The following is a 14,928-nucleotide window of genomic DNA, read 5'->3' on the forward strand; positions in this document are numbered from 1 at the left end:
GCTAGAAGGGCCCGAAGCTTAGCAAGTTTAGGTGCGTAAGATTGTCATTCTCTGGCTGTGAGCCGGGAGGGCAGAGGATGGTTGTTGCTGAACCGGTGAGCACGGTAACCCGGCAAAGGGTTTTCATTAGCACGTGAAGTGTTCAGACAGTAAAACCATGTTTGATTCCAGTCCTTTCGATGGTTGTGGTGTTTTGCATGAGGGAAGTCAACTTCTTTCCTTTTATGAATTGATACGCCACCAAGTTCAGTGTTGGGGCCGTCAGAGAATTCGGTCCGGCGGTTTAAATGGAAAAAGTCTCTAAAGAGCTCAACAGTTGGTGGTTCTTGAAGGTAAACTTCACAGAACACTTGAAAGTTACATATATTGGACACAGAATTTGGTCCAATGTCTTGAGGATGGAGTTGGAAGCTGGCAAGCACATCCCGGAAAAACTTTGAACCGGTAGGGCTAAAACCCCGGTCTAGATGTTGCATGAATACAATCACTTCCCCGGTTTGAGGTTCTGGAGGGCATTTAGGGCCAGGAACTCGCCAATGGAGGACATCTTTCTTGGCCAAAGCGCGAGTCAAAACATATCCATTGAGCTGCGTTTCGGTGATCCGGGAAGGAGCCCAGTTGCACGCGGCGAATTGCTTGGTCATATTGGAAGGTAAACTGAAAAAGCACGAAGGCCGGTTTACGATTCAAAGTTGATGTATACCAACCAGAGTTAAACCGGGTAATTATGCATGTTAAACCGGCCATTGCTACTCAAGTTAGATGGCGGTTTAAGTGAGGGATAATGGTACCAGGCAGATTATGATTTCTACAAGTTAAACCGCCTATGAGGGAAGCAACATAGATGAAATTCACTAAGTGTTGCAGAAACAAGTTTCACACAATGATGATATAATTTTGGATCTACCGTGCTTCAGTAAAGAAAAATTTCTGCAACCTACACTGGCATTAAGCAGAACAGAGAAAGTCTAGAGAGGATCTTTTCAGAAACAGCAAGATGCTACATTATGGCAGATTAAAACTATGGATCTAGCCGCAAAAGGAAACTATCAAACTTAGCTAAGTTCAGTAAAAAGGCCAAGGGAAAGGCAGAGAAACACTGATGAACATGGATGAACGCAGATGAATAGGACGCACTAATGGAGATCTAGGGTTAAGGGAAGAAAACTCACCGGGTTCTCAGGAGCAGCGAAGGAGAGTGCGGATCTCTGGAGCGTTTCAGGTTGATGCAGCGGCCTGGTCGATGCAGAGTTGAAGGTCGACGACGGCGGCGGCACTTGAGGTCGTCGGGTCGCGAGGAGGAAGACGAGGCGAAGAGGAAAGGGGAGAGAATGGAAAGACCCCCCAGCTTTATTTATAAGGAGAAAGGGATAAAGTGGCAGGCACGAGAATCGAGGAGCCTAAAGCGGCAAAAGTGGGATCGACTATCGCCTCGATCTTCGGGATACCATTAATGAAGGGAATCTTTTTAATCTTTTTATACATAGATGATGTCATGATGAAACGTTGCTGTGTCCAGAGGATGACGTTACGACGGTTTAACAAAGTTTACAGGAGAAGACATCATGGCGGTTTACGAGAAACGTAAGGAGATGTTCATGGAATTTCTTTAAGTATTGAAGATTGACATGAACAGGTTCAAATCAATCTGGGGCCTAATGTTGGGGATATAACTACTGAATGTAAACCACCCAGGAGGGGCCGGTTCACCTTCAACTATATTGAAGCCCACGAAGACCCAGAAGATGGCGCTTTACTAAGAAGGTTAGAGGCCCGGAGCCCAAAGGCGGATTAGGGCCCATAGTGGTAAACCGCCATGGTTAGGTAACTTGTATTGTAAGTTAGGAAAGGAGAGGCCGAGCCGGACACTAGTATGAGTCAACCTCGGGACTCTGGGAACTGGCCGGGTGTCAACCCATGTATATAAGGGGACGACCCGGCGGCGGTTCAGGGACAAGAAACAGCAACTCGAGAGCCAGGCATAGCGTGTTTTACTCCCTGGTTATCGAGACCCCAATAATTCCATCACAACTAGACGTAGGCTTTTACCTTCATCGAAGGGGCCGAAATAGTATAAAAATCCTCGTGTCCTTTGTCTGATTTAAACCCTTTAAGCTAATCAGTCGCGATGGCTCCATGACTAAGTCCTTTCATGAGGACATCTGACGTGATATTTCCACGACACCAACCGATCAAGTACCGAACGGACGACACCTCCGAGTTCTGCACACGTTTAGCTCGATGACGTTCCTCGAACTCTTGATCCAGCAGAGTGTCGAGGAAGTAGAAGAATTCCATCAGCATGACGGCATGGTGACGGTGATGGTGAAGTTATTCGCGCAGGGCTTCGCCTAAGCACTACGTGAATATGACCGGAGGCGTAAACTGTGGAGGGGGGGCGCCGCACATGGCTAACAATCATTGGTGTATGTTCTAGGCGCCCCCTCCCCATGTATATATAGGTGGGAGGGGGAGAGAGGTAGGCTTGGGGTGCCCAAGTAGGAGGAATCCTACTTGGGCTCCCTAGTCTAATTCGACCCCCCTTTCCTTTTACCGAAAGGGGGAAAAGAGGGAAGAGGGAAGGAGGAAGGAAAGGTAGGGGGCGAACCCCCACCTCTTTCTCCTATTCGGCCTCCTACCATATGGGGGGGCGCTACTACTTCTTGAGCTTGCGTTGGTTTTCCCTTGAAGAGGAAAGGGTGACGCAGCAAATTAGAGATAAGTATTTTCCTCAGTTTGAGAACCAAGGTATCAATCCAGTAGGATACAACGCACAAATCACCTAATACCTGCACAAACAAACAAACAAACTTGCACCCAACGCGATAAAGGGGTTGTCAATCCCTTCACGGTTACTTGCAAAAGTGAGATCTGATAGAGATAGATAAACATTAACTAAATATTTTTGGTATTTTTGGTTTATAGATCGGGAAGTAAAAGATTGTAAGAATAGTAGATCGGAAACTTATATGATTGGAAAGAGACTCGGGGGCCATAGGTTTCACTAGAGGCTTCTCTCAAGATAGAAAATAATAAGGTGGGTGAACAGATTACTTCCGAGAAAATGATAGAAAAGCGCAAAGTTATGACGATATCTAAGGCAATGATCATGAATATAGGCATCACGTCTGTGTCAAGTAGACTGACTCCTGCCTGCATCTACTACTATTACTCCACACATTGATCGCTATCCAGCATGCATCTAGTGTATTAAGTTCATAAAGAACATTGTAACGCATTAAGCAAGATGACATGATGTAGAGGAATTAACTCAAGCAATATGATGAAAACCACATATTTTTATCCTCGGTGGCAACAATACAATACGTGCCTTTCTGCCCCTACTATCACTGGGAAAGGACACCGCAAGATTGAACCCAAAGCTAAACACTTCTCCCATTGCAAGAAAAACCAATTAGTTGGCCAAACCAAACCAATAATTCGAAGAGACTTGCAAAGACATCAAATCATGCATATAAGAATTAAGGGAAGATTCAAATAATATACATAGATAAGATGATCATAAATCCACAATTCATTGGATCTTGGAAAACACACCACAAAAATGTATTACGTCGAATAGATCTCCAAGAACATCGAGGAGAACATGGTATTGAGAATCAAAGAGAGAGAGAAGAAGCCATCTAGCTACTAGCTATGGACCCGTAGGTCTGAGCTAAACTACTCACGCTTCATCCGAAGGGCAATGGGGTTGATGTAGAAACCCTCCACGATGGAATCCCCCTCCAGCAAGACACCGTAAAAGGTCCCTAGATGGGATCTCACGGGTACAGAAGGTTGTGGCGGTGCAAAAGTGTTTTCGTGGATGCCTCTGTTGTTTTGGAGATATATGAGAATATATAGGCGAAGAAATTAGGTCAGGGAGTGCACGAGGGGCCCACAAGGGTAGGGGCGCGCCCTACCCCCCTTGCGCGTGCCCTGGCCGCCTCGTGGCTCTTCCAACTTCATCTCCAAGTCTCCTGGTTGTCTTCTGGTCCAAGAACAATCATCGCGAAAGTTTTATTCTGTTTGGACTCCGTTTGGTATTCCTTTTCTGCGAAACTCAAAAACAGGAACTGCCAGTGGGCTCTAGGTTAAAAGGTTAGTCCGAAAAATAATATAAAATAGCACATAAAACATCCAAAAAAGATAATATAATAGCATGGAACAATCAAAAATTATAGATACGTTGGAGACGTATCACGCGCCACTCCTTGTGGCCTGGTGTGCTCCCATCCTATGGCTCATATGGCCCATTATTCCCCCGGGGGGTTCCGGTAACCCCCCGGTACTCCGATATGTACCCGATACACTCCGGAACACTTCCGGTGTCCGAATACGATCATCCTATGTATCAATATTTACCTCTCGACCATTTATAGACTCCTCGTCATGTCCGTGATCTCATCCGGGACTCCGAACAACATTCAGTCACCAAATCACATAACTCATATAATACAACATCATCATCGAGCGTTAAGCATGCGGACCTTACGGGTTCGAGAACTATGTAGACATGACCGAGACACCTCTTTGGTCAATAACCAATAGCGGAGCCTGGATGCTCATATTGGCTCCCACATATTCTACAAAGATCTTTATCGGTCGAACCGTTATGACAACGTACGTTATTCCCTTTGTCATCGGTATGTTACTTGCCCGAGATTCGAAAGTCGGTATCTTCATACCTAGTTCAATCTCGTTACCTAAAAGTCGTTATTCGTTTTGTAATGCATCATACTGCAACTAACTCATTAGTCACTTTGCTTGCAAGGCTTCTTATGATGTGCATTACCGAGAGGGCCCAGAGATACCTCTCCGATACTCAGAGTGACAAATCCTAATCTCGATCTATGCCAACCCAACAAACACCTTCGGACATACCTGTAGAGCATCTTTATAATCACCCAGTTACGTTGTGACGTTTGATAGCACACAAGGCATTCCTCCGGTATCCGGGAGTTGCATAATCTCATAGTCGGAGGAATATGCATTTGACATGAAGAAAGCAGTAGTAAGAAAACTGAATGACCATTATGCTAAGCTAAAATGGGTCTTGTCCATCACATCATTCTCCTAATGATGTGATCCCGTTCATCGAATGACAACACATGTCTATGGTTAGGAAACTTAACCATCTTTGATTAATGAGCTAGTCAAGTAGAGGCATACTAGGGACACGGTGTTTTGTCTATGTATCCACACATGTATCAAGTTTCCGGTCAATACAATTCTAGTATGAATAATAAACATTTATCATAAAATAAGGAAATATAAAATAACAACTTGATTATTGCCTCTAGGGCATATTTCCTTCACATGAGGTGTTTGATGAAATGCCTGAGCCACACTTAAGCTTTCTCCTCTCCAAGCTAGTGTCAGATGGCGGCCTGGTCGGCGCGGGTGTGCATTAGGGTGTCCGGGCGCGTGGCCCTAAGTTGGAGATGGCAACAGAGCACTGATAGTGGCGGAAGTCCGATGACAGTTGTGCGAGGATGGCGAACATAGAATAGGAGATGGCTGCTCAGGCAAGGAGAGGGGAGGCGGATATGAGCGAATTGGTGCGGGCCCTAGCGTTCAGTCCGACGTGGCGGGGACGTCCGGGCGTACCCAGATATGTCCTAGATTTGAGAGAGGAGGCTGGTTGGGTGATGTTTTTCCGTCCAGACACTGACTGAAATGCCCATCCAAATGTTTGGGGCTGGTATAGGGGGTCCAGTTGTCGATGCTCTCAAACAAAGTGTTTTGGCTCGATTTATACACTCCAAATTTTCTTTTGGTACATGGAAGCTCGTGAAAATTGCAGAAACCCCTCCGAAGAGTTCTGAAATTTAGCCCAGGTCCCGAGGTTGAGGCTCCAATGCTCACCTTTGGATCAGAGCCATGATCCAACGGTCCAACAGCTGTGTCATGGGAGCATGGGAATCCAACGGCCCAGGAGATCCCTGTCATGTCATGTGAGGGCTGGGAGGACCTGATCTTGCCTTTGTGCTATTCGGTTCGATCACAACGACCGAGAGGAAAAGAGCCCCGGCGGGAGAGACGAACAAAGGCGCCGCAGCCCGGCTCATCGAGCTCTCGCCTCACCGTTACTCGGCGCGCGCCGCCTCATCATCACCGCCGGACATTGGAGCTCGCCCGCATCGCCCCAAGTCTGCCAGCCAAAAACCCCCCAAAATCGCACTCACAGCCCCCTCCAGCGCCGAACGTCTGCCGTACTCCCACTGTTTGTCTCTGCAAAACGTCAGGGGGAAGGAGGAGTACGTAGGCCTTCTTGCGGCGGCGCGAGGCAAGTCCATCGGATGATAATCATGTCTATCTTCTCTGTGGTTCCTCCCATTCACTGACTCACAGCTCCTTACAACTCCGCAGCTTCTGCGCAGACCACCTGCTCGAGGAATGCCTTAGAGGCTTTTAACAACGAAGAAAACATCAAAGTGGTCGGCGGTGAGCAGGGCGGGCCCACCTCAATTCAAGGGTATGCAATTCAAGGGTGGCAAGGGCGAGTAATAGACTATTGGGTGCATGGTGCAAGCCATACATTGGTGTTACGGATCCTCTTATCGCCGAGGCAATGGCGCTGCGTGATGGTGTGCTTTTTGCCAAGCTTCGAGGTTACACGCATGCGATAATGGAGGTGAACTGCTTGGAGATGGTTGATCTTTGGAACACTCGTTACAATTCTCGTTCTATTGTGGCCTCTGTCTTAGTTGAAATTGGAGAGCTTGCTAGTGATTTTTCTCTCTTTGTAATTCAACATATAATCGGGTCAGCAAACGTGTCAGCGCATCTATGTGCCAAGCGTGCTTGCACATTGAATGTGACTGATAGCTGGCTCGAGGACACTCCCGGCTTCCTCTTGACCAGCCTATTGGCTGACTGTCAGGAGAACGCCTTTGTTTCAATAAAGCTCTCTATATTGCCTGCAGTTCAGTACCCATTACTTTTACCAAAAAACTAGGTATATATGTTGTGTATGTATAAGGAAAAACGAAACTGTACACTAGGTCAAGTATTTCAGCCCAAAACAGAGGCTTTCCCTCCACTCCACGAGTTGGCCCATTGGCTAGCGCACGCAGATCGACCATCGATCAGTCCATCATCGCCCCCAAAAAAGTATCCATCTATCAGAAGATCCAGGAGACGAACCTCCCTGCCCCTGTTCTGTTCCCACGCGAGCGGTAAGCCGCCAGGCGGCCACGACCAGGGCTGTTGCCATCGCCTGCTCCACGATCGGATGTGTGCACGGCGGCGCAGACCGCGGACGACGGGACTAATCCATCCCCGCTCACTTTGGTTCTGATCCCTGCAGGGCAGCAGACATTGATTCAGTTTGAAACCAACAACCCACAGATTCAGGTATAATATGCAAATTAGATGTATTAATCCATCACTTCTGAAATTGGGGCCTCTCCTCTCATGACAATTCTTATTTCTTAGTCGAATTGGATTCATCTGTAGGGGCACGGTTTTCTTCTTGTACTGCTAAACACTTGTCTGTCTATTTAATTATGGTGAAACTAGAACTTGTCTGTCTTTTTTAATTATATAATAATGCTGAAATTAGTTTGAACACGTTTGTCTGTCTATTCACATGTGTATACAAAACTAAGTTAGCTTGAACACTAGTCTGTCTCTTTATTTATAGTGAAATTAGAACTCATTTGTAGTCAACTATGAATTATTTAGACATGAGAATTTGCAAATTTCCATCTAAATTTGCAATGTAAGACTGTTAATAAATTTTGAATTTCTTACAGTGGGCATTATCGATCTATAAAGAATAGTACTCCACAATTTTTACGCCCATATGTTGAAGAATACCAAGTTATGATCAATTTTCATGAATATAATATATTATGCGATATCTTTCATACAGTTTAGAACTAGTACAATATATATGCTGCTATAATTGGTTATACGTGCCAAAAGGAAGGCTAGGCTTCCAATAAAAAGGATTCAAATTTTGAATACACAGTGTTCAATTCCTGGGACGAGCTGCTGCAGACCAGGTGATGTGGTGATACGTGATAATCTTGGTTTCTCTGCCTATTCCCTATCTGGTTGCTTCCTCTCACTGACGCTATGTACCCAACAACTCGGCAGCCTTGTTGGAGGCGACATGGTCAACACAAGGTCCAGGAGTCTTCCTAACGAGGAAATGGAAGGGGCGCTGGCCAGTGGCGAGGACCGCATCGGTGCCCTCCCCGACGACCTCCTCCAGAACGTGATGTCCTTCTTGCTTTCCCGCGACGCCATGCGGACGTGCGTGCTCGCTAGGCGCTGGAGCACGCTCTGGAAGTCCGTGCCTGCCCTACGCATCGAGGATGACCTTGCGACTGACTCCAACAAGTTCGTGGATGAGCTGCTGCGTCTCCGTGACCCAGCGCCATTGAACGTATGTGACATCTGTGATGTGTCCGAGGATTCGGATACAGAGGATCCTGAAACTTTTTGCGAGGAGGCATACAATCGCATTGCGCCGTGCCTTCGGTATGCTTTGTTGCATCAAGTTCGGGTGCTACGAGTCTCTGCTCCTGTCTTCCCAACTGACCTGGTTCTCGTCTCTTCACACCTGAAGAGGGTAGAGCTTTGTCATATGCAGTTTGAAGACTCTCTGGATTTTTCGAGCTGCCAGGTGTTAGATGTGTTAGAGATGACAGATTGTAACATCTATGCGCCTATCATTTGCCAGTCATTACGACACCTTAACATGAAAGGCGGATGTTTTGACAATGAAGTCCGCTATCATATTTCTGCCCCAAATCTCGTTAGCTTGAAACTAGCTCCAGAGTCGGGCCTGACTCCATTGCTTGATAGCATGCCATCACTGGTAACAGCATCTGTTGAATCTTCCGAAGAGGAGTTTCATCACTGTTTTGCTTTGCTATCATGTGATGATGGATGCACTAGGGAAGAAACATTTTCTGTGGTTTTGGAAGGCTTGTCTGCTGCTACAAACTTAGAGTTGACAAGTGATGATCTGGTATGCTCCCACTTCTGCTGATTCCTGTTGCCGTTTATCATCTACTAGATCTCATTTATGTTTTGTATCCAGTTATCTGTCAGTACAAGCACATTAAACAAACTCATTGTGTGCATTATTGCATGTTTTCACCATTTCACATGTTTGAATCTTGATGTTTTTATGTATTCGTCTGGAGTTATGCATGCTTCTACTTGATACTTTAGTCATGTATACAATTAAAACATGTAGGATTGAGATTAATTTATGAGCCATACTTTAGTCAAGTACAGCTTGGGATATAAATATCGGTATCTCGTTAACACCAGAAAGTTTTCAAAGCATGTACTTCTGAATCTCAAAAAACATCATGTACTTATGAAGGTAGTTCTTGAATTGTTTCTTGTTTAACCCTCTTCATTTTGTTCAGTTATCTGTTTTCAGAATGGATTTGAAATGGTCCCCTGTGTTTAGCAAAGTAAAAATGTTGTTGCTGAATAATTGGTGTGTGGCTGGTGATTTCACTGGATTGGTTTACTTTCTCCAGCACTCACCAATTCTAGAGACACTCACGCTACAACTTAATATTCCAACTCCTAAGGTATATATCCTCAAAAGTATTATAGGTTTTTTCCTTTTAAGTTGCCATGTAGCTTCTGCCGACTTCATCAATAAAATACTTTGTTTGCTATAGAAACAACGTGTGAATGGAACAGATGAAAGATATGCCCCAAAGAAGCAATCATTACCATCGAAGCATCTCAAGATAGTCAAAATCATATGTGGCCTGATGAAGGACGATGCTAGAGTTTACCGTGCTTTGAAGATGCTCTGTGCCCATGGAGTGCCTTTTGAGAAAATTGACATCCAATAGAACCCTCTTCGGTTGTTCGACTGTAAGTAACCAGACAACCCTTCATGATTATATCTTCAATAGTCGGCATTGTACATGTTGTACTCCATTAAAAACTTCAACCTAGATCGAAGCAGCATTCCACACTAGACCTTCTTGCACCGTTTCTACACCCTTTGGCCCACCATGAGTCCATGACGCCATGCATTTCAATCCCTGGCACCACGTACAATTATGCAACAGAAAGTATGAAGTAGGAGTCAAATGCTTGATTAGTCAGAGTAGGAGATGTATGCTAAATGCAGGCAGCGCCGAAGGTAGGAAGACTTGTGTAGGGGGGTCCGTCCATTTCATCATCGTAATGTGATTGGGGCAGTTTGAGTGAGTTGCTAGTCAAAGACGCCACCTGTCAATTAACAAGTTAAACCATGTGTTCAGTTTCATGTCAAAAAGGTACTTCCAACATTCTAATACCTAGATCAAGTGGCATTCTTTTTTAGCATCATGGTCCTACCATCCAACTGAATCTCCTCCTGTCGTATCCCTTGCATTTCTTCCATGTTCTCAGCGTGTCCTGTGTTGCTTATGCAGGCTTCTATATCGAGCTGGGGGGGTGGAGGCTTACTTACAGCTGTGCTGGTCTACTTTCTCTACGTCCCCGAATCACATCATGAAGTTGCTGTGTTTTGCCTACCGGACCAGGATCTCGTCCTATATTCGTCTGACAGAACTCGTATGTAAACTGGTGTATGTCTTGCTTGGATGCAGCTGGAGCAAGTCGTTGCAGTTTCATCGTAGTTCTGCTAGTTTAGTTTTGCTCGTTTCCTGAACTTTCCCCTCGCAAGGCCTGTATTTTGCCAAGATGCTTCATCTAGCTTTATTCCAGGATCGCCCTAGGTTGTTTCCAGATGTGTTATACTATAAATTCCGTCTCCTGTTACCAGAAAATTGTTTTCCAGATGTATATGTCTGGCATTTGCTGCACCTTTCAGCAACAGGTCTCACTCGATCTGTTACTATGCTGATTTTTTTTAAGTTTGGTTGTTGTCATTGTATTCTTTTCTGAGCTCACTAATGAGTTAAATGCGGAGTGAGTTCCAATTCTATGAAAATGCACGTTTGAGTCCCAATTCTTTTATAAGTGGTTCATCAAATGTCCTATTGACCCCTGACGCTAATTGGTTATCGTGGCACTTTGACCTGTGCCACGCTGTCATTTTTTTTTTTTTGCAAAAAGACACGTCATAAATCATTTCTTCTAATTTGTGCAACGGCCCTGCTCTCCCTTGAACCGGCGGTGAGGCAGACGACACGATGGCCTGCTCCTCCTGCGAACCTGATGGTCCAGTTCCTCCTCGACGCCCATGATCGCGACCTCGACCCTGGCGGCAGCTTGGTAAGGCTCCCTGATGGCACAACCTTGGGAGCGGAAGGAGCGGGTGACACATAACATGGTGGCGCCGCCATTTCGGGCGATGGAGGGAGAGGAGCTCGAGGTACTCGTGTCCTCCCTATTTTAACTTAGAACAGAGAGAAGGACCAAAAATTAGCAGACATGATTTTCTAAGGGCCTTTTTACAAAATCCTCTATAACATATTGATCATGTGTCAGTGGTCAAAGTGCCATGACAACTGGTCAGCGCGAGTGAGGGGTCGATAGGATCTCTCATGAACCACTTACAAAAGAATTAGGGTCTGGATGTGCATTTTCATAGAATTGGGACTCACTTGACACTTCAGCGAAAGAATTAGAACCGCACTTACATTTACTCCCTCCGTCCTTGAAAGAGTGTACTTCCAACTTTGTTGGAAAGTCAAGCTTTTTTTATGTTTGACCGTAATCATACAATAATAGACCAACATTTATGCCATCAAATTAGTAGCATTAGATTCATGATAAAATATATTTTCGTCGTATACCTATTTGGTTTCACAAGCATTGACATATTTTTGCATAAACTCGGTCAAACTTTGAGATAGTTGACCCTCCAACAAAGTTGGAAGTACACTCTTTCAAGGACGGAGGGAGTAACTCTTTTCTAATGCTACACCAGTTACAAGCCAGAACTCAACTTTATCCGTTTCTGTTGTTCTTCCGTGCAACATAACTTGTTGATCTTTTTGTGCCCACGGTAGCCAATCCATGGCAAAGTCGTCGTCGCCGGCGGCTGGATGCGTCAAATCCAGCCGTGGCGGTGATAGCGGCAGATATACCGATTGTACGCCGATGACGGCGCGAGAGAGGCACACATCCGGGGGCAAGGATGGCGGCGGGGACTACGAAGCGTCCGCGGTGACGGGCGGTGGCCGGCAGGAAGGATGGTGTCGGCGTAGATGCGGCGCGAAAGGGGGTGGGTGAGGCAACGGAGGAGAGAGGATTTTTTTTCCTTCAAACGGTAGCAGCCGACCAAATATAGGTGCGTTATAGGCGCCGGAGGATAAAATATCCTCCGCTGTTCGGTTTAGGGGATCGGCTAGGTGCCGGTTAGAGGAGAAAAATTGCATTTATCCTCCACTAATGCCGGACAGAGGATCAATTAGAGTTGACCTTATGGAAGTTGCTTGAAGCAAAGGATAAAAGATGTTTCTCTTTTGTTGTTCTATTTTTTTCCTTTTCATTAATTGCTCAATGGAAATAAAACTAGTTTCTTACATCACAAAGGAAAAAAGATGGGAAAGAGAGATCTATGGGACAAAACCCTACTACCACCAAGTTCATTGATACCATAACTACAACTACATGGAAATAATGGCAACAAGTCTCAGGAAATCACCTTATCACAAATCATATGTAAAGCAATACCAATATGAAGAGAAACACTACCGTCAGGCATCGGCAGTTTGTGCACCTCATCAGATCCTATATCCTATATACCTAAGTTCACCCCTTAAAAAAGTTCATCCTCGCTATCTTATTTATCTTAACATGCAACTTATCCATCTCATCACATATGTCTCACATGTAAAACCTCCCATTTAAATGCACATACAAGCCATTCACATCATCAAGCGGAGATGGCGACCATGGACGAAGGGCTTCGACTTGCGCTTCACTGGTCCAACTTGTTGTTGGTTGTGGAGATGGACTGCGCTGAGTCATTGAAGATGGAGCAATCTAAAGATGTTGAGCGCTCGAGGTATGTGAACCAGGTCAATGAGATCAGAAGGATTCTGGCTCATGAAAGGAAGATTAGTCCAGATAAAATCAGCAAACATGCAAATATAGCAAGTCACACCCTTGCTTGTATGTGGCGCTCGCAAAAGTGCACAGCCTGTTGGCTTCGAAACTCCCTTGTGGAAATAGCTAGCATTGTCATATCTGAATAAAATCACCATGACTGATGAATCAAAAGTTCCTTTCTCACAAAAAAAGCACATGCAAGCCATTCACATCATCAGGCGCATATACAAGTCAATCAACTTTCACTTTCCATCACACACACACACACCCTCCACTTCATCAAGCGCCCATGAAACCATTCAACTTTTCAATTTCCACCACACAGAAGCTTTCCACATCATCAAAGAACATGAAAGCCATCCACATCAAGGTAGTTAGAATCCCGACTCAGACTCCTAGAATCCTACGACTTCACGACCCTACAGAAGCATGTTGATCCAAGTCCCACTATGATTCGGATCTGGTAGAATCCATGTCGAGTCGCGATCCAAATCATAGAATCCTATACAAAAACTGTAGAATCCCGACTATGCAATGGACTATGTCTGATTCCATAATAGTATGTCATCATCCAAACCCCTCTTCACATGCCTCATGACCCTTTATTCCCCTCCCAAGCCCAAACACTCAGCCGCCGCCTCTGCCTTTGATCTAGCTCTCAAAAAACCTAGATCAAAACTAAGGATCAGGCTTGTCGATGAATGGAATTGACGTGACAAGGAGGATGCGTCAAGATTGATCGAAGAAGGTGAGCAAGACCCTTCAAGGTTCAGCACTACATGTCAGCTATATTAAGTGATCGGCTATTCATGTACTCTAAAAAAACCTCCTAAGTAAATTTTGTGCGTTGAAGATTTAAATGTTCTATATATCTCCCGCTCATATATGTTCCGCACATGCAAGCTATATAGTTGGTTAGCCATGAAAAGAAGTGGAATACCACTAGCATTAATGTGTATGTTTTTTGCTCTATATTTAGTGTTAAAACTCATAGAACCCATATAAAATTCCGGCGTGGATACAAAATATCTTATTTGAGTAAATCTAGTAGAATTCTTGATTCCACGACTTGATTCTGTCTAAGGAAAATCGATCCGGCTCCAAATCCCGACTCTGACTACCTTGCTCCACATCATTAATTTTTATTTATATTTTTTCGATCCCGACTCTGACTACCTTGCTCCACATCATTAATTTTTATTTATATTTTTCGATAATAAAAAGCTGAATTTGAATGTCACAAGACAACATAACATGCATAGACCCTCGACTTAACTCTAGGTTGAATGTGGTGCGGTACTATTATCATATATCCTAATTTATTTTTAGTAAGTTCATTGCTAAAAAATTCCGCAACATTGTGCGGAGCATGATCTAGTTTCTTTAGTTGCTCCATCATAGATAGTCATCATCATCACCTGCTGCACACCATCCCACAGTTTGATTATGCATTCCTCCTTGAAGAGACATGTCCAGAATAGAAGAAAAGGACAAGTAAAGATAACCTCCACATAGTTCCTGACCATATGATCTTCGAATGCTACTTATTTTTAGGGAACGCCATCATGGATTACTTTATTGATCATCGCAAAACACTTACATCATTGCTGAGAGATTGAAGAATACAAGAGGGAGGATCATCTACCCAATTACATGATACATGGTTCTCGTGACAATGTTTTGCTAATTCGTTTGTAGTGTCATTGGCTTCCTGCATACAATGTATGAACTGAATGTTCCAAATTTCCAGGGCTAGATCAACAGTATCCGCATATAGCGCAACCTCTTATGTCCACCAAGTAGTCGAGTCGCCGCAAGCTTCAACCACTTAAAAACAATATGGTTCGGCAATTATTTGATTAAATCCAAGGGAAGCCGCCAGAGACAAACCTTCTTTCATGGCCAGAGTCTCCATCATCAGAACGTTGC

The 14,928-nt window shown here is 44.7% G+C and overlaps 1 protein-coding gene across 3 annotated transcripts; it reads left to right on the top strand.

Moving 5' to 3' along the window:
- The first annotated feature begins 7,107 nt into the window (after nucleotides 1-7,107).
- Nucleotides 7,108-10,804, top strand: LOC123134911 (putative FBD-associated F-box protein At5g56820). 3 transcript variants are annotated; one of them, XM_044554060.1, is made up of 6 exons: nucleotides 7,108-7,359; nucleotides 7,880-8,012; nucleotides 8,107-8,986; nucleotides 9,396-9,566; nucleotides 9,660-9,861; nucleotides 10,410-10,804. In XM_044554060.1, exons 3-5 carry the CDS (start codon nucleotides 8,123-8,125, stop codon nucleotides 9,837-9,839), a joined length of 1,215 nt encoding a protein of 404 aa, XP_044409995.1. In that variant the 5' UTR covers nucleotides 7,108-7,359; nucleotides 7,880-8,012; nucleotides 8,107-8,122; the 3' UTR covers nucleotides 9,840-9,861; nucleotides 10,410-10,804. The 3 variants fall into 3 exon arrangements, with proteins under 3 accessions (XP_044409995.1, XP_044409997.1, XP_044409996.1); XM_044554062.1 differs by lacking the exon at nucleotides 7,880-8,012; XM_044554061.1 differs by lacking the exons at nucleotides 7,108-7,359; nucleotides 7,880-8,012 and having other exon boundaries at nucleotides 8,019-8,986.
- Nucleotides 10,805-14,928: the final 4,124 nt, after the last annotated feature.

This window comes from Triticum aestivum, chromosome 6B (genome assembly GCF_018294505.1).
Source record: "Triticum aestivum cultivar Chinese Spring chromosome 6B, IWGSC CS RefSeq v2.1, whole genome shotgun sequence".
Lineage (NCBI taxonomy): Eukaryota > Viridiplantae > Streptophyta > Magnoliopsida > Poales > Poaceae > Triticum > Triticum aestivum.